The sequence below is a fragment of the Protopterus annectens genome, chromosome 7.part1 (assembly GCF_019279795.1).
Source record: "Protopterus annectens isolate FY-2018-M chromosome 7.part1, PAN1.0, whole genome shotgun sequence".
Taxonomy (NCBI): Eukaryota; Metazoa; Chordata; order Ceratodontiformes; family Protopteridae; genus Protopterus; species Protopterus annectens.
Window position 1 is genome coordinate 427,287,741 of NC_056740.1, and position 26,142 is coordinate 427,313,882.

The 26,142-nt window shown below is 37.5% G+C and overlaps 1 protein-coding gene across 1 annotated transcript in view; it reads right to left on the reverse strand.

Moving 5' to 3' along the window:
* STAB1 (stabilin 1) overlaps positions 1-26,142 on the reverse strand; it is a 2,761,215-nt gene that overhangs the window by 2,439,203 nt on the left and 295,870 nt on the right. Inside the window, exon 8 of the mRNA XM_044078505.1 lies at positions 22,813-23,009. Coding sequence (XP_043934440.1) covers positions 22,813-23,009 — 197 coding nt within the window. The remainder of the gene's footprint in view (positions 1-22,812; positions 23,010-26,142) is intronic.

The window sequence follows — 26,142 nt, forward strand, 5'->3', positions numbered from 1 at the left end:
GTCGCTACAGCGGAACTCTGGTCCGCTAATGATTGGCAGTAGATTTTTTACGTACAGAGTTGCCAGCCCTGACGCACAACCTTCAACGAAGGTACGCCCACTCACACATCTCTCCACGCAGAAGACGTTTAGCTGATAATCGAACAAGACGTCTTACTGTGAGGCGATAACGCTACCGCAGCACCGCCAGCGCAAATAATGACTGTAATCCTCAGAGATTTAACAAAAACAAAATACTTTTAAGAGGAACAAGATAACATATGAAGAAGTACCAGGGATATTTTGCAAAATCAGAGACAAATTCAGTATAAGATGGACTTGCTGTGAGACGAAAAGGAGTAAGAAGCTCAGCAAATTGATTGGCCAGGTGCAGTTATTTATTTATTTATTTATTTATTTTAAATTAATAAATAAAGGTGAGAAAGACATCCCCTAGAAGAACAGCACCCTACATTATTGCATAAGCACAGCCATCCCCTCATAAAAATCCAGTTTAGTTATCAAAATAAAATGTGCTGTGAGGGAAAGGATTTGACTTTCATAGGATCATGGGAAATACAGGGCAAATGAGTCACAAGACCAGCTGCACCTTGCCAATAACCACCTTCATGTTGAAGTTCTCTTCTCAAGACGGACAAAGCAGGTTAGTCCCAGAGTAGATTTATGGGTGCCCAAACAATCATCCAGGTTCAATATGAAGTATGCTAGGGTGTCACTTTGTTTAACTTGTAGGGAAGTCTGTGCCAGAGTTGGGGCAGGTGTTAGGTAATAAAGATGTCTCTTCAGCATATTTTATTTATGTGCTGGTGCAGATTTAAGGTGCAAAGATGCAACAGCTAATGGAAGACAGGGTCCCTAATGGCAATTAATGCAAGACATGATCACCTTGCAAGAGCCTATTACAAGTCAAATAAAGAAATAGTGCTTTAAGCCTTTCCTAGTAGGTTGGATACTTTAGACCAACAATCCTTATTTTTTATTATGAAAATAGCCAGCTCAGGGAATCCAGGTCTTGATGCTTTTTAGTTGACTTGCAGAAGATAACTGTCTAGAAATAAAATAAAATACCACACCCACCCCCTTAGCCAGGCAGCTGCTATTTCAGAAGTCAGATAATTAAAAAGCAGTAGTTAAGAGAAAGACAATTTGTAAAAGGTTATAGCTGGTGACCTCTTAAAATCCTAATAATTTTTATGTTGTATTTGAAAGGCAAAACAGAACCAGTGCTGAGAGAGGTAGGTTCCTGGTCATTTATAAAAGATTGTCACGGTAAAATGACAGTTTAACCAACATTGTCTTGTACCTATGACCCATATGAGAACAGAGTTGCAGCCAGAAAAAAATAAACTTAATGAGAGATTTTAGAATCAATAAACAATGCATTAAAGTTTTTCCACACATATACATTAACAGGTCAGTTATCAGGCATACAAGCTAGGTGAAAAGTAATATGATTATCTTTAGTTAAAGCCAGGTATGGAAAAGTGATACAAGCCATTTAGCCAGTGAAATTCTGTAAAACTTAACATCACTTTCCTAAAAACTTAAAAGTGTTAGGAGTAATGTGTTCTAGAAAACTGCCTTCCTCAGGGTTTAGAAAGACTATGCAAAAAACACGTTTAATATCACTCATATAACAGCAGTGTTACATCTAGAAATTCAGCCATGAACTAAAACTAACAAATTTACCGCCATCAATAGGTGCAGTATCATCTTCCTTAGTTTACTCTTCCATTTACAAACTGATTCAATATCAAATTCTTCCTCACCCAAACTGTAATGTGTATGCGTGTGTGTGGGGGGGGATGCCAATGATCTCACTTGCCTTTGATGTTGACGAGATCAGAAGGGTGTAGATTCTAACTCCACACCAGCTGCTTAGGTTCATTTTCCATTACTGGCACTACAGTGCTTACATGAAGTAAGTGGAAAGCTGAATTCCTTTTTATAATGCATTGGTAAATTTACTACAGTACAGAGTCAATTATCAGAAACGTCAGTTATCAGAATGCAGCTTTCCAAAGTTTTCGGGTAGGAAAACTCATAAATTCTGAATATGTAAACATTATATGTATTCATTTGTGCATGTTTTTTAGCGTGTAGCCTGCTCATGTGTGAAAAATATTCTTTATTGTCCACTGGAATCTCTGAATGGTTGAAAAGTGCATTCCTTGCATGCAGAATAAACAAGATTTTAGAAGTTTTTTATCCAGTTCAATTACATGATTGATCATCTGAACAGATTCATTAGCCAAACTATCCTAGGTCCCAATAACTCTGGATAATAAACTCTCTACTGTATCACTAAACTGAAAGACTAGCAGATTTCAGGCTTAAAACTCTTTTTTTTTTTTTGCATAATCCTGTTTTTCTGGATAACAAAAACCAAGCTACCATCTACCTCTCCACCAGACTGTCAAAGAATGTTCACCTCATTTTGACCCACTCTGCCCATCCAACAAGTTCCACCTCACCCTTCTGATCCATTCATTGCTTCAATGACTGGCCACAGATGCACTGTCAACTGGGATACACATTAGGCTGAGGGAAGTCATCATCCTAGAATAGTTATGGTATTAGTGACCCCTTTGTCATATCCCAGATCTTATACACAGTGTCATCAGTGGCAATATATATCTGCAGACAAAATATCAGATTTCAGTTAATGGCCTTGGGTATCTGCTGATGCTGGTGCTCAGAAGTAAAGGAGTGATGGAGCTGTGCCAGCCATCTTCTCCATGGGATGAAGCTATGGCAGTGCATGCCCCAAGCATGTGTCCCCATGATTGAATGTCTATTGTAGCTTGGAAAGCCCACAGGAACAATGGCTTCAGTAGGGGCAGGGCTGTCCTGAGAGGTTATGCCATTCAGAAAAACAAATGATATGGCCTCATTGAAGCCCACTGTAAGTCAAAGCCTTTGCATGTTACAGGACATGTGTGGTGTAGTTAGGGCAGCATACCACACACACACACACATATGCACTCACTTTCACAAAATACTCCTGAAGTCAGCCTAAAGGATGACCCCTCTCATCTGAATAGTAGAAAATGAAGGGATCCTATTACCTGATCGAATGTTTAGGTTAACAGGTTCATAGATATGTACTAGGCTATTGGCCCTGGGGCCTATATAAGCCTACCCAAAAAGGTTCCCTGGCTTTCGCCAATGAAGAAAATTATTTTCCTGTGCCCCTGTCAAGCAGTGCTGCAGAAGTGATCTCAAGGATTATAGGTTCATAGGTTCATAGGTTGGTACTAGGCTATCAGCCCTAGGGCCTATACAAGCCTAGCCATAACAGTTCCCTGGCTATTTCTTCCGACACTATTTACTTCCCTGGACCCCAGTCTAGCAGGGCGACTGACATTATCCCCGGGGTGAATTTCCTTTCTCCCATCCAATCGTCCAGGTTCCTTTTGAAGAGGGCCAAAGAGGCACTCTGCTTGACATGTATGGGGTAATCTATTCCAGAGTCTGGGGAGTCTCTGGGCCAGAAACCTATCCCTCCAGCATGTTTTGTTTATTGTGATGACAAGGTTTAGATCCCTGGAGCATGTGGCTCTGAGGGATTAGGATTTCTTTAAGTGTAGCATGTCAAACAGCTCTGGGTTTGACATGGCCTTGTATGTTAAGCAGAGATCATCTCTGAGTAGACGATATGCGACAGAGTGTAGCTGGAGTGTTTTAAGGTGGTCAGCATAGGGCATCTGCTTTAGGCCTGTGATTCTTTTAGTGAGGTATTTCTGTGGCCTTTCCAGTTGTTGCAGATGTCTTGAGAGGTACATACCAAATGGTGTGTTGTATTCTATAATGGGTCTAATGAGGGATGAGTACAGTGGGACAATGACCTCCTTTTTTCTGGATGAAAAACCCTTAGTGATGAGGTGTGCCACATAGAAGGATTTCCTGACTGTTGTTGCGATGTGGTTATCGAAGATGAGACCACTGTCCACCTGTGTCCCTAAGTCTCTTATCACACTTTCAGTGTTTATTGTACTGCCACCTATATGGTAATTCACGGATACATGTTTTTTTCCCAAAGGGGATAAATATACATTTCTTGGCATTGAGCTTGAGCCCATGGCTCTGGCACCAAGCATCTGTTTCTGTAAGGCCCTATTATAGAGTATCCACATCATTTGGGGATTCAATAATGGCTCCCAGTTTGCAGTTATCTGCGAACTTTATTAGCCAGAGTCCCTTAGTGTTGGCCTGTACTTCAGAGAAGTAGATACCAAACAAGAGCGGTCCCAGGACTGAACCCTGAGGTACTCCACTTGTCACTTGTCTGGAGCTAGATTTGGAGTCGGCTACTTTTACAGTGTGGGTTCTATCAGTAAGCCAGTTAGCAACCCATTGGGTGACGTAGAGATTAATGGCCAGCTTAGTAGGTTTATCTATGATTCCAAAGTGGGGGATGGTGTCAAAGGCCTTGGCAAGGTCTAGATAGGCTGTGTGGACCACCTTACCCTTGTCCATGGCTCTGGAGACTGATCAAAGAAGTCAATCAGGTTCAGGAGACAAGATCAGCCCTTTATGAACCCAAACTGGGTGGGGTCCAGTGTTTGAAGGTTGCCAATGTCTTTGTTTATAAGTTCCATGATAATACACTCCATGGCCTTGCAGATAAGGCTTGTCAGACTGATGGGATGGTAGTTTCCAGGATCCAAGGTGAATCCCCCCTTGTGGAGTGGGATAACTGTAGCTCTGTGCCACTCCGTGGGCACAAAACCTGAGGTGAGGCTATGATTAAACATGACACTTAGGAGAGGTGCCAGTTCATATTGTAGTTCATGTAGTACACAGCCCAGGATGTCTTCTGGTCCCATAGATGCTGTATTCTTAGCTTTGGAGAGTGTGTTTTTTACCTGTGTGGCCGTTATTACCAGAATTTGGCAATCTTCTGGTATTGAGACAGGCCATTTAGGGCGTGAGAGGGGGGTGAAGTTGGCACTGAATCAGTCTGCCAGGATATTGGCAATATCCTTGGGATCAGTATATTTAATGCCATTCTGTTTTAGCTCAGAGCAGATCTGAGCATTGCCATTTAGATTCTTGACATAGTTATAGAATGCCTTGTGGCTGTCTTTGGAATCTTTGGCAATTTTATTTTCATAACTAGCTTTGGAGGATTTTATGAGGGATCTCAGTTTCTTACTGAGGCTGGTAAGGGAGTTTTTTGCATCCTGGGATTTTCCTTTTTTCTGCAACAGTTTCTTCCTTTTGTTGTAAAGTTTGTTTATGGCAGCGGACCAGCAGATTGGCTTCCTTTTTTTTTGGATGACAGCATCTTGGTTCTATTTGGGATGGCATGGTTCATGCATGAGTGGATGTGCTCGTATAGTGCCTTAGTGTAGGATTCAGCAGCTGAACTTTCAGTTCCTGTCTGCATGGGTGTCATGAAGTTTGTCACTTCTGACTTGAGTAGCATGAAGTTGGCTTTGGAGAAGTTTTTTTATGGAGGTTTCCTTACTGGGGGTGGGGGTTGGATGTGGATATTAAGGGTGATTAGCTTATGGTCAGACCTGACTAACGAGGGGGTGACCATAGGTGTGGAGCATCGATTTCCCATGTTGGTAATGACCAGGTCTAGGATAATTGGAGCCCCTGGTGGGACTATGGATTAGTTGATCCAGGGCGTTGGAATTTATGAATTCCAAGAACCGGGATGAATTTTCTATTTCCCATCCAGTCGTCAAAGTTTTTCTTAAAGAGGGCCAATGAGGAGCTTTGCTTGACATGAATGGGTAGTTTGTTTCAGAGTATGGGAAGTCTCTGGGACTACCTAAATATTGATCTGGTAATAGCAAAAGCAAAAAAACTTGAACAGACGATTTAATGCAGGGAAAGAATTCCGTTGGCCGTTATGCAGATTTTGACACTTTCTCCACTGTAGAGTGATCTTGGAGTTGGTACATTTAGTTAGGGAGAGCCCCCCACATCAAGGGGTGCAGGGTGCGAACTTCATTTTGGTTTAAATTTTTTTTTTTTTTGTGGCCGAAATCGGCCATTCTCTGTTTTAATTTTTTGATATTACCAGTTCGACGTTACGGTATTCGCTAACCTAAATGTTTGATCGGGTAATATAGAAGGGAAAATGAATTGCACAGATGACCAAAAGAGTGTCTGGTGCTTGGCAGACAGTGGCAGGAAATTATATCTCTACTTAAAGTTCCAGTGCATTTTTCTGTAGTTTACAGCAGAGCAGAAGCCTGTGCTCTCCACTGCAGGTTACAGCACTGCTGAAAACCCTACATCCTCAGTATAGATAAGTGGGAAAAATGACACTTATTCTTAACCTCCTATACAGGTGCTTAGGAGCACAGTCTACAAACTGAACCCAGGACTAATGCGGTGCTTAGGAGCACAGTCTGCAAACTGAACCCAGGACTAATGCGGTGCTTAGGAGCACAGTCTGCAAACTGAACCCAGGACTAATGCGGTGCTTGGGAACACAGTCTATGAACTGAACCCAGGACTGATGCTCACTGGTTTTAAAGGCAATGTAAACCAAATACATTCCAGAACATTCCATGAGTTCTATACCTGGCATACAACACAGAACGCAGCTCTGAAATAGGTATGAGGTAAATATGAAACTTGACATTCATTTCACTTGAAACATTAAGCATAAGTTGAATATGGTCTAATTAACTTGATAGCCCCTATGACAGGCTATTTAGAAATATTTTCTTACACATGCACATATATTGCACATATAAAACAACAGACAGCTTTTCTTACCTGTTTTAGTAACCTGAATGAGGCTGCCATTGCAGAAAAATAAAAATTATTATAATGTACAAAATTCAAAAACTCAGAAACCTAATGCTAGTCATACAATATGGGGAGTGAGCCATAAAATTGTTAACACAACACTGTTTTGTTTTTTTATTAAATCTGTAGCATGGAACTAGTCATAATATGGCACTCAATTCTCACCATCCAGTCTTCTCAGTTTTATAAAGCACAAACTTCATATTTTCTACAATGTTTTAAATATAGACTGGTGATATCTGTGACAAAGGGAGATACTGCCAGCACAGCTATCTGGAATTTTATAAATAATTATATGTCATTTGTGAATATCAACACAATCTATATAAGATGCTTGTGATTACAACTGTATTAGAACTGTATGTCATGTGTATATCAAATTGTTCTGTACAGACATATGTGTTAAAAAGGTATTTTATAAAGTGCTTGTGCTTAAAATGTAACCACAGTGGGCCCTGCTAGAAGAGAACAGAAATGTATGTGTGCTATTGTAACTGTTTAAATGAATATATATTTAACATTGTGAACTGGAACAAAGGAGATTGACTGGCAGCAAGAGACAGGATGCCTGTACTAGGGAGCTCTCTCTGTTGTCTTTAAGGAGGAATAATTACTAGGCTTGAGATGTGGAGGTATGTAATTGTTTTATGACTTCCAGCATCTGCCACAGATCTGAGGTCTATGTATTTTTACAGACAGATGCTAAATACTGCTAGCTTCCAGCAGTGGGGGATTCACCTGCGATAGAGTCAGATGGAAAGAAATTATGTCATTCTGCAAGCTATCCCAGCAGTAGTATTTGGGATATTAATTTAAGAAGCCTCTTGGAGAGACACAGCATTTTGTATTCTGTATTTGACCTGACAACATCTTGAAGATCCATTCACCACATCTGCCTTGCTCTTAAGTAAGTTAACTAGGGTATAGTAATTCTCTTAGATTCAGTCATGAATTTAGTGAAGCATAGTTTAGATGTTTTTCTTTATTTATTTGAGACTGTCTTACAATGTTGTTTTAAATATTTCCTGTGATTTTAAACTCTGATGTCATTGTGAATATATACTGAGTATTTTCTTGTTATATTGTTTATTATTAAATATATTTAAACCTTTCATTGTGGCTGATCTTTGTAAGAAATATTTAAGTTCTGAGAGTACTTGCATATTTATTTGGTGATACTGTGTAGGCCACTCCTAATAGCCTTGCTCTTAGTCAAACTACCATTTGTATTAATAGTAACATTACACAGTAAGATTGGGAACCCTTTCTTAAGGGCCTTAAAGTAGCTGATAAGAGTTGGCTGGCGGCAGTGACAACTACCTTATAGTCTGGGCAAAAGGGGGCATGCCTAGTAAACCTGTACCAGCCTTTCCCAGATATGTGTGTGTGTGTGTGTGTGTGTGTGTGTGTGTGTGTGTGTGTGTGTGTGTGTGTGTGTGTGTGTGTGCGTGTGTGGCTGTGTGTGTAAAACAAACCTCAAAGAGTGTGTGTGTGTGTGTGTGTGTGTGTGTGTGTGTGTGTGTGTGTGTGTGTGTGTGTGTGTGTGTCAGATACTTGGGCAGGGACACAAAGCACTGGTTGGACAGAGAGGGTGCTGGAGGTCTTGGCTTTGCCACTCAGCTAAGATCTCAACTCTATAGCTGTGCCAGTCACATAGGGGATATGGAGAAGGAGTAACAAACCAGCCCCAGACTGACTGTGGTCTCTGTGTGCTCTTAAGGGAAATTGCACTTGATGCAAAGAGTTGCATCTGGATATACTGTGTGTGTACTTGCCATCCTTCCATTGTACATCCCCCCACTGTTGCCACTGATAAGGATTGAGGCTCCATGATTAATGGAACAGTGGTGGGGCATCACAATATCAAGTATTCATTACAGTTTATTCCTGCTATGCATTGCCATATTTACTTAATAATTGTATACATATTCTACATAAAGAATATGAACATTGTTTCATGTGATATTTTTTTCATTTTTTTTATCTCTGGGACTTCCTTGCATGAGACTAAAATTGATCCATTGAGATCAATGCTGTACCCCACTAAGCCAATACAAACAAACAAATAAATAAGTTTTGTTTTGTACTACCAGTTATATAATATGGTGCTAGCGATGACAGCCAAGCATATAAGTCTGAAAAATGCAACATATTACAGTTAGCAGCATAAATGCAGTATCCTCAGCTGATCTGTCTGATTTGTTAGAGCACTCATCTATCTACCTACTTAGCTGAATAAACTACCTAAAACTACTGAACTTCAACAAGGTGTCTTTATTCCTCCCACAGGGAGGGCATCAGAGAGACAGAAGGTCTCCTAGATCTGCTAGCCAAAGTGATTTTATCGGGTGTAATTGTTTGCACAAAATAATCAAATAAAGGTTATGGAAAATGCAATAAAGTATAACAGGGCGAATCCTGCACATAACTTTTATTTATGCAAAGTTCTGGGTCAGTTAACATTTTTTTAATCAAATCTCTTTTTATTTGCGTATACAATTATGTAACAGATCAAAGCAAACAGTAAAATATTAATATACACATAATGAGAAACATCATCAACAATTAAAATTGAGTGGCTGTGATATGAAAACTTCATAAAAAGTATGATTATAGAAACAAATATTTACAGCATTTACAAGTGTGCTGCATGCCTTAAATAAGAGGTGGAGTTTAAAATAGCCAGAATTTAAAAGGGTTACATTTAATAATTTAATCATATATGATAATATAATATGAAGAGAAGTGACTGGGGTCCATGTTGGCTACTGAATTTGAAAAACATAAACGGCGAAACAGTGGAAGCAAAACAGCAAACAGCACAATCATCAAACTACAACAACTTCGAAAAAAACTACATGGAATGGCCATAGATGGCCAACAACCAAGAAATAATGTGATACATAAGGTAAGTGAAGGGAAACCTTTTAAATTTTCCCACTGTAGTGCGATCTCAGAAGTGGTATATATATATATATATATATATATATATATATATATATATATATATATATAGTTAGGGTGGTGGGGGTGCAGCCCCCACCTTGATTGGTTGTGTGTGAGATGCTGGCTGACTATGTCCATTCAATGTAGTTTTTTTTTTTTAAGTTAACGCAGTTTGAAGATTGACCCATTTGCAGTTTTACTTTCACTGTTTCACAGTTCGTGTTTTTTTTTATTTGGTAGCCAAACATAGACCTGATAATGAGGGAGACCACAGACATACATATTTGTTCAAAATACTGAAAATAATCCTTGCAGAATTAACATATTAATTCAGTATCTTTAGTAATTTTGAACACTATTCCACCAGAGAATCTGGAATTATTTCTCTTGCTCTGTGAAGTGAGTTTGAATACCTTTATGTATCTGAAAGTCGACTACATTAAACTGTCCCAATTAATATTATTAGGATTTATCCAATTTTTGTGATACAATATTAAACTAACATGAATAAATGTATTAGTATGCATAAGTCTTTATGTGGCATAAAACAGTGAGTTTGGTGTAGGATTCCAAAGTTACTAGTGTTAAGTTCCTTCCTATAGCCCAGTTGAATTAATTTAATTTTTAATTTATTCCATAGTTTTTGTGTAGGTTTGCAATACCAAAAGATAAGGATTAAATCCACCATGGAAAATTGCATGCTTTGCAGCCTGCTAAGTGAACTGGGATGTAAGATGCCCTTTTTATCAGTGTAATATAAGCATTATTTAAGTTCATATAGTGTGGACAGAGCAATTTTTTAAGTGTATGCATTTTAAATGTATTTATTTATTTATTTAACATGGCTAAATAAATATAATGTGGACAGATCAATTTTTCAGTGTATGCATTTTAAATTTATTTGAATTATGTTTTGCATAAGAGTTGTTCAAAGACAAGATTTCAAGTTCAAGATTTCAAAGTTAAAATAGTTATTTATTTTGAACCAGTAAGATGAACAAATAAAAGTGTCTCCATATGTGTATTTAATAATAAATTTGTATGATGTGGGGATCAGAAGTTAGTTCAATCTATGCATCTGTTACACATTTTATATTGCAGACTTCAAGGCCACTGGTCAGTTAACAAAACTGAAGATCTAGAAAACAGGGAATGAATAATAAGAAATAATATAAGAATATAAAAATACTTGGAGTCCCAAAGACTGAGGAAAATTTATTTTAACTAAATGGATTCCTTAGATTAAAGAGCTCAAACAGGGATTGGAAAAACAATCTCAATAAACCCTTCATCCACAACTAGATCTGGACTTGTGACACTCCTTGCATTTTTGGAAAAAAAAAACTTGGCTAGACTACTGTAAGATTTAAAATGACTATGCAACAAAGATTCTTGACAGAGAGAGAGGATGCTGTTTTTTTTCAATTAAAATCTTAAAAATCAAAATCAAAGTTTTTATACTGTTTCATTATGCTGTCCCTTTAAATTAGTAGGCTAGTTTTCTTATATCTATTTTAAGGTTTACTTTGTTGCTAGGATATTGATATGTTTTTTATGTCTGAAGAAGTAGTATTTTTTACTACTGCAAAAACGCTTACCTGTTATTAAATTTCCAGATTTCAACTCCACTTGAAGCTTGGTTTTTGACTGCCACTTTGATTTGGTTCACTGTTATGTGTTTTTGGATTTGCTTCTATTATTTATTTATTTATTTATTTATTTATTTATTTTGAGTGAACCATTCATCCTTTTTGCCTTAATTGTTGTGTATTAAAATCAAAGTACACCTAATAGCAAAAATTAAAATCTAACTATCAACAAGTCCAAGAATAGAAACTCTGCAAAAAATCAAATGTTCATAATATCAATTTTTTTTTATACCAGCAGAAGTGATCAAAACTAATTTGCTATCTTCTGCCAGCATGAAGTCCGTGCAAGACTGTGAACAGTGGGCATTGAGGAATTTTCCTTTTCCCCACTGCAGAGTGATTTTGGAGTTGGTATATATAATCAGCAGTGGGTGTGGGGAAACAGAGGGGCATGTCCCCTGCAAAATTTTTTTTTGGTGTTTTGGCTTTCAGTCTTTCAGCATCAGTGTTTAGCTATTTAATATTTGTGCACTTCAACATTTCAAAGTACATTCTCTAAAAATATTTAGCACCTTTGAAGACACAACAATAAAAAGATCCTCAGAGAAGAACAATTGCAGTGAAGCTGTATGCAAGAAATTTAAAGTAATCAAACTGAAGATCTCCTTAAAACAACAATGTAACTGCCTTTCTTTAATGATTTGGAAACATAATTATCTCAAAAATTAAGTTTAAGATTCTTAATATCATATTTCAGCCTATCTTGTTACTTATGCTGCTGCTTAACATAGACATTTGAAATAGTGGGGATACAGTAGTCTTAGAGTAAGATATTATCTTCAGAATGTTTTTCCCATTTTAAACAATCTCTGCAATAATATTTAGACATTCCCTTTTTTAACTGTTAAAACACTTTGTAAAATAGTTTAAAGCTAAAATTAATTGTTTTTGTTTTTTCAATGTGGGTCTGTCAGATAAACACCTTGAATAGAGGGGGACTTTTAAGCTAATACTTCATTGAATATTCATGAGATTAGCAACGTTTTTACATTTTTAATACAAGAAAAGGAAGTGCCATGTAACCCATCTGATACTGTTATTATTGCTTATCTGTTTAACTTACTTCCCAAGTGCTTGCCTGGTGCCTGTTCATATATTCCTTCCCACTTATGTTATGTGAGCAATGCAGTGTTAAGTTAAGATCCAGCCTGTTTCTTGCATTATAATGATAATGGGTGAAAACAAGAATTTTATAAAAGAACATGATTATCCCATTTTGCCAGAATTTGAAATAAGTTTAGTGGTTCTTGATGTTTATCTGCACAAGATATATGCTTATTGCAGCAAGTAAGTAGACTTTCTGGTATAGCAACTTCCTAGTTTGACATCCTATTCATATTAAAACTCAACATATCCTCCAAATTAAAGAAGCTATACAAAACATTTAAAATATACTTTATTGCTGAAAGAGACTTCATACATCCTCTTTTGGATCTTTTTATTTGTCTTAATAACCTGTGTGAGAGTTTGGTACAATCTGCAGATGGAAGATCTTAAACTTTCTGCGGACAGAGTCCAATCAGGGTGCTGACAGTGTCCTGCATTTAATGCTTCACAGTAATAAACAGTTGCCATGTGCGAAAACATTAAGGGAAGAACAAGATGGTGCTCCTTTCCTTATTACACTTATGGCAGTTATAACATATGGTATAACGTCTCCATAGTTTTAATGTTTTAATAAATTAAAAAGTTACAAGAAAGTTTACATTGACTTCACAACCCTCTGATGATAGCTTTTGGAGACAGAGATTTTGCTTGTGGTATGGGGGTTCGAGTTAACACTAGATAAATGCTATTTGTAAATATGATTCTCGACTGTCTCCATTTTTTAAAAATGTTCATGATTGTGTTCTGTCTCTTTTGGGTTTGTTGATTTCATGGTGAAATTTTGAAGATGGCAGTCAGAGATGAGAAATGTTGTAGTTTCCCACTTTATATATACTGTATTGAGGGTATACGTTGATGCAAAACTTGTTGTTTTATATACTTTTGAGAATGTTAATGGGATATACAAATATAAAAAAATGCATTTGAATAATAAGAGTTAAGACAAATGCTCCATAAAGGAATATAAAAGAATTGAGAGACAGATAAGAGCAAATGCTGTGTTCAAACTGCATGAATTGTATGAACTGTCACACCTGCACATATTACGTGTCTAATATCATGTAATAACAATAGAGATGGATATACTCTAAGAGTTCTAACTTACTGTGTTCCCCTTTTCAGTAAACATCCCAAAAATAAATGAAATAAAGGAAGCACATAGCTGAAGGGTGTGTATATAAAATGTATGTGTTTATCTGTCTTTCTATTTATTTATTTTTATTTATTTTTGGTCTTGATATCTTTAGACTTTGAATGGATAATAGAAACAAGAGTAAAGGTTTTTAAATAACTTGTTAATTATACCCAAAGATTTGAATGCATATGGTTGGTGTCTTTTGATCTAGCTTCTAATTTAATATATGAATCCAATAAACAAATCAAAACTTTTATAAAACTTAATTGTTCATGTTTAAAATATTAACATTTTAGCTTTAGAGCACCATATTTAATGGTGAGAATGTACATATAATTTCTTATACCACAAATGAGTCCTGAACAAGAAATGTGGAGAGCTATAGAAAAGATGTAGTTAATAGCTGTGAGTCATTTTCTAGAAAATTCTGTTTGGGTTCACAGATAATTGACTTCCTACAATCAAAACCTTCTTCTTGGGAAAGAACAAGAGTAGGTGAGTAGTTTGGAGGAATATTCCAACCAAACTAAGAATTTTTAGAGTCTGGATTTTAACATGTACTTAATTTTATTATGGACGGTAGTATTTATTTATTTATTTTTTATCTAGCATTTGTTTACTGGGGAAAATCTATCTGTGCCAGAAAGTGCCCATTTTCAGTGGTGGTTCGAGGAGAAAAGATTCACAATCACAATCAATCAAAAATAGTGAGGGACATACACATTGGGAGGATGACAAGTACACACACACACACACACACACACAGTAAAGTACAATTTCCCTTGAAAGCACACAGAGATCACAGTCAGTCTGGGGCTGTTTTTTCTCTCTTTCTCCAGATCTCCAATAAGACTCCCCACTGGCATGGCTATAGGGTTAATATCTCAGCCGAGTGCCCTAGCTAAGACCTCCAGCACCCTCTCTGTCCAACTAGTGCTTCGTGTCCCTGCCCAAGTAGCTGTCACACACACACACACACTTTCAGATTTGATTGATATACAAACACACACCTGGGAAAGGCTGGCACAGGTTTACTAGCTATGCCCCCTTCTGCCCAGAATATAAGGTAGTACCAGCTGCCACCATCCACTCTTATTTATCAGCTACTTTTAAGGCCCTTACCAAAGGGTGCCCAATCTTACTGTGTAATGTTGCTATTATCCAAATAGTAAGTGTGATTAAGACTTTTAAAGCTATTTAAGAGTGGCATGTACAGTGTCACCAAATACATATGCAAGCTGTCTAAGAGCTTAAATATCTGTAAACAAACCAGCCACAATTAAAACGGTTAAATATATTTAATAATAAATAATAAAATCACAAGACAATACTCAAACTACACAGTAACTACGGAGTTCAGAATCACAGGAAATATTTTAAAACAACATTGCAGGATAGTCTCAAATAAATACAGAAAACAGCTAAACTAATCTTTACTATATTCCTATCTATAGCTAAGAAAGATTACTGTATCCTGATTACTTACTATTAGCAAGACACAAGCAGAAGTGCTGATGAGTTGGATGTTTCTAGGTCCAAAGACAAATACAAAATGCACATTCTCTGAGAGAGTTCCCAAATTAATATCAAAACATTACTGCTGGGTCAGCTGGATGACATCACACTTTGTCACCTGCTTTCAGTTCCCAGGCTAACAGAAACCAACATCTCTGTGTCAAAAATACTTATCTCTCAGATGTACAGCTGCTAGGAAGTAACAGAGCAATAAAAACACTTTACATTTGAAACCTAGTAATTATTTCTGTGTCAAGCCAGTAGGAAACCCCCTAGCTCTAGACATTGTGTCTGCTTACTGCACTGAAACTAACTTTTTATAGCACATCACAAAGCACTTAATTTCAACTTAAGTTAACTCTGTATGTTCTATCTTCTACCATTAAAGCACACATTTGAGCAGGCATATAGCTTACATTAATTTCTGTGCTTTCCCAGTAGGGTACACTGTGTTACATTCTTGAAGCTCAGTACATAACATACAGTTCAACACACAATTCTGCACCAGTAGCTTAATATTCACATAACATATAGTTCTCTTACATTTGTAAGACAAGCATATGAATCATATCACTATTCACAAATGACATATGATTATTTACAAAATTCCAGAAGGCTGGGCTATCAGTGTCACATCTTTATACAAATCATATTAATATTTTCAAGTGACATACAATTATTTAGGAAAGGCCAGATAGCTGGACTGGCAATAATTCCCTGGTGTCACAACACTGCAAAACATATGAATGAAAAAATGCTTTAATGAGAAAAACATAACATATATGCTTCATTGTAGACCGTGATGAAAAACAATAACATGAGTTGCAGAAAATATGTGAGGAAAGACTCAATAGTCATATTATTTGTTACATAGATTACTATACAATAAATGAGACCTGAGACAATTGCAATAAGATATTTAAAAGAGATATTACAGATTACATGATTACAGACAGTGAGAGGAAATTGAGTGATGTCTTAGTATGAGAGATGGTGTGCATATTGCAGTTGTAGAAGGTAGATGGATGGACAGAAAAGGAGATTATAAGAAGAGTGCAGGGTAGGGTGTCTTCAGGTAGCTTAGGTGAGTAGGGAGGAAAGAGGAAGAGGAAAGATCTGCAGAGATGAAGTGGATACAGTGAGCTAGTGAGAAAAATAAAAGAAAGGGGTATAGTAGAAGTTTGGAGAGGGTTGTGAGGTGTGACATTTGATGGGGCTGAGTGAAGTGTAGTATGAGTAAGTTCAAACAGGATCATCACAGGAGCAGGTCCTATTAGTTTATGTTCTCATACTGTGCATGTAAACTATCATCTTAATAGGAAATAATTCAAATTACTGATAAGATTGACAGATTCACTAAAAATAAGAATAGAAAGGAATGTACAATGTTACATAATAAACCACACAGAAACTAGAAATATCTTTCCATGCTCATTAAAATTTCTTATGGCTCTAAAAGTTTTATCATTGAATATTAATGGTCTAAATAACAGCCAGAAGAGGGTAGTTTTGATCAACTATATAAATGTTAACAGAAGTCGCATTCTTTTTCTTCAGGAAACATCTATAGCTTAGTCTTATTAAAATGATGAAACTAAATCCATTTGAGCTCTAAGTTCAGTCTTATTTTAAAAGTAAAAGGAAGAGTGTGGGAATATTATGGAAAAATCCAGTTACTACAGCTTGATTTAAGAATAATTACAAAAAAGACATGTTTTCACTGGTAACGGTGAGTACCAAAACAGAAAAGTATAATATCGACTAATCTATACCAGATACCAGGTTTTTGAGTAAAGTACACACACAAAAAAAAAATGTGGAGATTTTAATTCCATATTTGACAAGATGGAATCCAGCACAATAGGTAAGCCAGGGATATCACTGACAAAAGCCTTGAAAATGGTTTAATATGTTAAAGCTAAAAGATGCCTATCAGCCAAAAGAGGAAGATTTATTATTTTAATCACATTATTATTATGGCCTTGGCACTGAACCTAGAATAGATAACATTTTTATTTCACAAGACTACGAGATACAAAAATTTAAAATCTTTCCTTGTCCTCTATCTGCTCATAATGCTCTGTTGTTTCAATTCATATGTTAATGTTAACAAACTGGCAATAATTAGTAAGATTCCAGTGTCTATAAAAGCTTGTTGGAGGAATTTCAGAAATGGTTAGCCTCACAAACAGAAACCTTTTGAAAATTAATAATAAAGAGGGCACCGATAAAGTAATGAACTGGGACTTACTGAAACCCTGCTTATATTGGAAAATAATAGCATGGAGCAGAAACAAATTAAACAATAGGACAAGGAGATTTTGGAAATATAAGATAAGTGACACACAGCAAAATTTAAGGCTCAAAAAGGGAGAAATATGAAGAGAGGACTTTCTGTATGGCACTGTTCTGAGAACATCAGTCATTGTGTTTTTTTTTTTTTTTAATTCTGAAGCATTTGCTGTTCCTGGACATACATTGTGAATGGTTTCCTTATTAATAGTTTTGGAACAACATTATTCCAGGCTGTTTCTGCTAAATTTAAGTCCCCACCTACTATTACTTTCCCCTCTTGTATTTCATGCAAGAAATGTATGAATTCCAATCCAATTTTTACTTTTAATTTTCTACATTTAATTGTTACTCAAGTAAGTGAAATCATTATTATAGACCTCCTACTTAACTATAACCCAGACCACAAGGGCAAGCATACATTACATATCTATATACACACACACACACACACACACACACACACACACACACATATATATATATATATATATATATATATATATATATATATATATATATATATATATATGGTTACACTTCATAATCTCGAAATGCTGAAATCTCGAATTTCAGCATTTCAAAACCATAAAGCCGAAATCGTACAAAACCAAAACTTCACAAACCCGAAACCATAAACACGAACACACAGCATACACCACACCACACACAAACCACAACACCCATACCACAAAACAAACCCACAAAAAAAACACCAAACATGCAAATACCAACACTACACAAAAGCAGGGGGGCAAGCCCACTGCATCCCCCACATGGGGGCTGCATCCCCCAAACCCCTCTGTACTTATATATACTAACTCTGAGATCACACAAACAGTAACAGAACAGTCACACCCAGACATGCGCGTGCACACACACACACACACACACACACACACACACACACACACACACACACACACACACACACACACACATCACACATACACCAACACATCCAACAATTACACACTCATATGTTAACCTACCTACCCTAACCCACACATACAACTTTAAAACAATCTAACACACATTCAAACTCCCACCCAAAATCCTTAAAAAACAGTCACTTACCTTACACTCCATGCAAATCCATACACCACATCAAACTACATCCAACGTAAACACCGCACATCACGTAAAGCCATAACTGCAAATTTGAGTTATTTGAATTCATGATTATGCACTTTCCACATTTTGAAATTCGACTTTATAGTCTTGAAATGCTGAAATGTGAGATTTCAGCATTACGAGATTATGAAGTAAAACTATATATATATATATATATATATATATATATATATATATATATATATATATATAAATATATATATATATACATATATATATAGAGAGAGAGAGAGAGAGAGATAAATAGATAAATATATATATGTTTAAATTTATATAAACATTTTATCCAATTAAACTGTATGTTTTTGGAAAAAGGGCAGAAACTGTAGTGCCCAGGGACAAATCTCTACAAAAACAGGCAGAACATGCAATCTCCGCATAAACAGTGATAAGAGATTGGGGTGGAACACTTGATCCTGGAGCTGTGAAGTAGATATATATATATATATATATATATATATATATATATATATATATATATATATATATATATAAATAGATAGATAGAGGAGTGCTACAGAATCCTGAAAGACCAAAATCCTGGAGACCAAAATCTTGAGACCAAAATCTCGAAAGTTCAAATACTGAAAACTGAAAATCCTGAAAACACACAGGATACCAACACTTACTATATTCCAGCACAAATACATACAGAAACAAAACACAAACCATATTACTATTCTCCAAGTATAAGCAGGGGGGCAAGCCCCCCTGCAACCCCCTGCTACTTAAATATATCAACTTCAAGATTGCACTTAGAGTAGTGATTTGATTACCCAAAAAGGTAAGGACGTTTTAATTACAGATGGCTACATTTACAACTTAGAAAGAACAGTAAACACTACAATGTACTGGTGCTGCAAAAGGAAACAGATAGATAAGTATAAAGGCAGATTGGTTACCACATCTCTTTCTGACAACGAACAGCTTTGTAAATATAATGCACACTGTCATACTGGTAACCCGGTAGAGGTAGAGAAATACCTCGTGTAATTAACTGAAGCAAAAGGCTTTACTTTCCAGAGATACCCCTTGCTTAATTTTGGACTATGTTATGACATCCACGTCTTCAGATTTTGTCAAGTCTACCCAATCATAAAGCTTTACCGCTGCAAGTAGGTAGAATTCATAAGAAGCATAGCAGAGGTCAGGCTGTTACAAATTCAACTTTGGAAAATGTAAACTTTAGTGATTTACCTTTAAAAGATGGTGAATTTATCAAAACATCTGTTATAGATCCAGCATGTGATTTAATGGTATTAGTTTGTACGACTGTCAGCAACCTGTATGATTTAATCCATGCTATCTGTCTTATGGATGGGACCTTTTTCTACAAGGGTATAATATGTAGGTTCATAGGTAGGTACTAGGCTATTGGCCCTAGGGCCTATGTAAGCCTAGCCAAACAGTATCCTAGCTTTTGCCACCCAAGAAAATGATTTTCCTGTGCCCCTGTTAAGCACAGCCACAGAAGTGATCCCCGGGATGAATTTCAAGTCCCCCATCCAATCATCAAGATTTTTCTTGAAGAGTGCTAATGCAGAGCTTTGTTTGATATAGATAGGTGGTTTGTTCCAGCGTATGGGAAATCTCTGGGACAGGGATCTATCCCTCCAGCATGTTCTGTTTATTGTGATGACAAGGTTTAGGTCCCTAGAGCGTGTAGCTCGGAGAGATTGGGATTTCTTTAAGTGGAGCATGTCCAACAGCTCTGGGTTTTACATAGCTTTGTATGTTAGGCAGAGATCGCCTCTGAGTAGGCGATATGCGAAAGAGTAAAGATGGAGTTTTTTGAGACGGTCTGCGTAGGGCATCTGTTTGAGGCTGGTAATCCTCTTTGTGAGGTATTTCTGTGGCCTTTCCAGTTGTTGTAGATGTCTTGTGAGGTACATACCAAAAGGGGCGTTGTACTCTATAATGGGTCTAATGAGTGATGAGTAGAGGGGAACAATGACCTCTTTTTTCCCGGATGAGAAACATTTTGTGATGAGGTATGCCACGAAGAAGGATTTCCTGACTACTGTGGCAATATGATTATCAAAGGAGAGACTACTGTCCACCTGTGTTCCAAGGTTTCTTATCACACTTTCAATGTTAAGTAGACTACCGCCTATGTGGTAGTTCATGGATACAGTGTTTTTACCAAAAGAGATGACAGTGTACTTTTTGGCATTGAGCTTGAGACCGTAACTGACACCAGGCATCTGTCTCAGTGAGCCCCTTTTGTAGGATGTCCAAATCGTTAAGAGTTTTAATTATGGCTCCTAGTTTGCAGTCATCTGCGAACTTTGTTAACCAAAGACCTTCTGTGTTAGCCTGTACTTCAGAGAAGTAGATACCAAACAGGAGAGGACCTAGGACTGAACCCTGTGGTACTCCACTTGTCACTGGTCTAAAGTTGGATTTAGAGTCTGCTACTTTCACACTGTGGGTTCTGTCAGTGAACCAGTTGGCAACCCATCTTGTGACATAGGGATTTATACCTAGTTTAGTGAGTTTATCTATAATTCCAGAGTGGGGATGGTGTTAAAAGCCGTGGTGAGATCTAGATAGGCTGTGTGAACCAACTTACCCTCATCTACGGCTTTGGTGACCGCTTCAAAGAAGTCTATCAGGTTTAGGAGACATGTTCTGGCTTTTACAAACCCAAGCTGGGTAGGGTCCAGAGTTTGGAGATTACCAGTGTTTATAAGTTCCATGATGATACATTCCATAGCTTTGCAGATCAGGCTCGTCAGGCTAATGGGGCGGTAGTTCCCGGGGTCCGTGATGGCTCCCCCTTTGTGGAGTAGGATAACCGTTGCTGTGCACCATTCAGTAGACAATGATATAGTATACACAGTCTCATGAAGTACAGGGGATACACTAAAACTCTACCGTTGGTTTACTGTCTGATGTCTAAGAAATCTTTGCGTTTGTACAATGTGATGTGGCACTGCATTTTCCACCTCTTAAGTAAATATCAGTTTGACACGTCTATAAAATATGTCATGTGTGATTTTGAGATTGCTGCTATAAAGAGTTTATGTAGCAATATTAATGATGTAACTCCCAAGGGTTGCTTCTTACACTTTGGACAGAATATTTGGCGTAAAGTGCAGGCTTTATATTTGTCTAGATTATACAATTCCTGTCAAACATTCCAAGTGGCGGTCAAAAGCCTTGTAACTTTAGCTTTCTTAGAGGAGGAGGAGGTTTTACCTGGATTTAATGCGTTATGTGATGTGGTTCCTGTGGAAGACAAAGAGTTGTTAAGGTACTTTAGTGACTTGTACTTTTTGAGAAAGATAAGAAAATTCACAACTAGAAGCACACCGTTTGCCAGATTTCCACCTTTATTTCCAGTTAAATTCTGGAACATATCAGAATTAAATGCTTTGTGTTTGTTGAGAACTCAGAATAGTATAGAGGTGTGGCACAGGAGAATTAAGATTCTTTTAGGGTAACAAGCAACAGATTTAACTGTTCTACTTAATACACTAGCATAAGAGCAAGACGAAGTAGACACATGAGTCTGCTTCACTGCAGGATGTCCACCTTCACCTAAGAAGAGAAAACTGGTTATGCGGCACTCACAGTTTGAACATGTACTGACCAATAGAGATTCTTACTATAAGTCAACTTTCTGAGAGTGATCGCTAACTTGCTAAAATTATAAATACTAAAATTACAAAGTACACATTATATGTACTACTGATCTGGAATGTTGTCAGCACGCATTTGTTAGTAATGGATGTCATGGAGTTATTCTTGCTTCACGTGTTGAGGATGTTTACAGTACAAATGGAGAAACAGCAATATAATAGGAATGTCACGGTTTACTTTCTAGATTGTTTTCTGCATCGTAATTTGTATACTAGCACATTGTATTGTGCTTCTGAGTTACTACTACATTTTCAGCATTCTAAACTCTCTCTTTTGAAAAGTGCATGGGTGAAAGTGATACAGCGTAACGTCTGCAGCTTAAAATTGGATGTTCTGGGTTTTAGGATTCACTTTTCGATGTTTTGCAGTGCAGTGAATTTTCACTGTTCTGGTCTCGACTTCTTGAAAGTTGATGTTGTGATAATTCAATGTTTTAAAGTAGACCCATATATATTGTACTTACTCTTTCTTTTGTGACCTTCTGGAAAGGGTACAAGCCCAGTCCACTTATTCGGTTAACAAAAGATAAACTAAATGAAAATGATGAACAATGCAGACGTTTAGAATAACCACTACAGAAAATATGAAAAACTTAAAAAAAAACTGCTTTACCTTTCCAACACCACTGGAGACACACTCTGTTGAATTTTCTGGACAGCCACCATTGTTGTTCATACAAGAATTGATTGGCATGCACACTTTGCCATCTCCTTGGTAACCAGGCTGACAAGTACAGCGGTATCTGCCCTGTCCTAGTGACTGACACTCAGCTTTCTTATTACAAATATTTCCATCACATGGATTAAGTTCTGCAATAGAGAGCAAGACATACATGATTAATGAGCCTCTGTGCAACAAATGGATAACTTTAGTGTGCCATAAACAGACATCAGTTTGTAAACTCATCTGAAGTGTACTGAATTTAATTATTTGTTACTGCTACCATGCAAATTTTATGTTATTATTGCTCTATCTATATCTATTGATCTAGCAATACATAAATGTCTATACAATTATATACATCTCTCTGTTTAGCTATGCCAGTTATCCCATCTTTAAAGTCACCTTTAAGTGACTCTCCTCTATTCCTTCCAATCTATTAAGGATCTGGTGTAATGGATAGGTGCTTCCCTGTCATCTCTGTTTCTGGCCTGGTTGATATGGGCATCCTCAGGCAGTATAGTAACTGCCACATGTTCACTGACAACCATTTAATTTTAGAACAAACACAACATGTGAGAGATGAGGATACAAAATGTCACTGGAGGCAAAGCTCACACATACACACATGAAAACATGCAAACCATGTTGTCAGTGTTACACTCAAAACACTCACTACCAACACTAAGCAACAAACACATAGACCCACATATGCAGAGGTACGCACATGTAATCTACCCAACCTCCAAGACCTTCTAAATGCATCTCTCAGTGGCCCTGTGCACACTCAAAAAAGACAGCACCTCACACAATATATAACTCTGAAAATCATAGTAGCCCCGCTTCCACAGTCACAAAGCTTCATACTACAGAGCCAAATATTCTGATTATTGGGGATTCCACTGTAAGACATGCTGATGTCTCCCTTACCAGGCTAAACAAGGAGAAGATCACAGTGAGCGTCTGTCTGGAGCCAGGATCCACCAGATCATGCATGTACTTAGGGCTTTAAAGCACAAGTACCAGTATGACACTGTCATAGCCACATGCACTTAGGTCTTTAAACCACAAGTACCAGTATGACACTGTCATAGCCACATGCACTTAGGTCTTTAAACCCCAAGTACCAGTATGACACTGTCATAGCCATATGCACTTAGGTCTTTAAACCACAAGTACCAGTATGACACTGTCCTAGCCACATGCACTTAGGTCTTTAAACCACAAATACCAGTATGACACTATCATAGCCACATGCACGTAGGTCTTAAACCCCAAGTACCAGTATGACACTGTCATAGTGACATGCAGTTAGATCTTTTAACCTGAAGTACCAGTATGACACTGTCATAGCCACATGCACTTAGGTCTTTAAACCTCAAGTACCAGTATGACACTGTCATAGCCACATGCACTCAGGTCTTTAAACCACAAGTACCAGTATAACACTGTTATAGCCACATGCACTTAGGTCTTTAAACCACAAGTACCAGTATGACACTGTCATAGCCACATGCACTTAGGTCTTTAAACCACAAGTACCAGTATGACACTGTTATAGCCACATGCACTTAGGTCTTTAAACCACAAGTACCAGTATGACACTGTCATAGCCACATGCACTTAGTTCTTTAAACCTCAAGTACCAGTATGACCCTGTCCTAGCCACATGCACTTAGGTCTTTAAACCACAAGTACCAGTATGACACTGTCATAGTCACATGCACTTAGGTCTTAAAACCCAAAATACCAGTATGACACTGTCATAGTCACATGCACTTAGGTCTTAAAACCCAAAGTACCAGTATGACACTGTCATAGCCACATGCACTTAGGTCTTTAAACCTCAAGTACCAGTATGACGCTGTCATAGCCACATGTACTTAGGTCTTTAAACCACAATTATCAGTATAACACTGTCATAGCCACATGTACTTAGGTCTTTAAACCTCAAATACCAGTATAACACTGTCATAGCCACATGCACTTAGGTCTTTAAACCACAAGTACCAGTATGACACTGTCATAGCCACATGCACTTAGTTCTTTAAACCTCAAGTACCAGTGTGACACTGTCATAGCCACATGCACTTAGGTCTTTAAACCTCAAGTACCAGTATGACACTGTCATAGCCACATGCACTTAGGTCTTTAAACCTCAAGTACCAGTATGACACTGTCATAGCCACATGCACTTAGGTCTTTAAACCTCAAGTACCAGTATGACACTGTCATAGCCCCATGCACTTAGGTCTTTAAACCTCAAGTACCAGTATGACACTGTCATTGCCACATGCATTTAGGTCTTTAAACCACAAGTACCAGTGTGACATGGTCATAGTCCATGTTGGAGTAAATGACCTAAGATGTACTTCACTTGACTATATGAAGAGAGACGTGATGGAGCTCTCTGAGCATGTATCCTGGGTGTGTATGAATCTAGTATCCTACCTTCACCAGTGATGATGCCACAGTACCAACAAAAAATAATTGACTTCAACAATTGTTTTAGTTTCAGGTGTCACAACAAAGGGATCCGATCAATATCTGTCAACCTGGGGAAACATGATTGACAAACCATGATGCTTTGCAAGAGATGGTTTGCACTTGGCTTCCAGGTACTAGCCAAAACTTTTTCTATCCCCATAGTATGTTTTTTGGGCTGTGCCTGATTGTTAAACCCTCCAACATAACAAATCCTCATGACTACCTAAACTTACTGCTGCTCAGTGCTGCAAGTGTAAATAAAAAAAACTGAACTCCGTGGAAGTCCTCCTCACCCTGGAGAATGCAGACATATGTGCAGTCATGGAAACACAGTTCAGAACCATGGAAAGCATCCCACTATTAAAGGCCACAATGCCTTTTATATATATTAGTTGCCCTCAGCTCAGGATAAAACAGAGGAGGAGGTGTTTTAGTGCTCATAAAGGACAAGTACACTGCTAGACTGGTCTAACAGTATGACATACTTGAGCTGCTCCATGCCCAACTAGCCATAGTTGTGACCACCAATCATATCCTTGCTAGCTACAAATCCCCTATCATGAGTCTGGAAAACCACACCTCCTACCCAAACTTACTGGAATCTCTTAACCTTCAGCCTAACACCATAGATACGGGTGACTTCCACCACCCCTCCATAAACTGGGAGATTTATGTGGCCCATAATTCACTTGCTCAGAGAGTTTTGTACTTCTGTCATTACAAACACCCTGGAGCAACTACTTAGCTCTGCAACTAGAGGTACAAATATCCTTGACCTGGTACTCATGAACATGG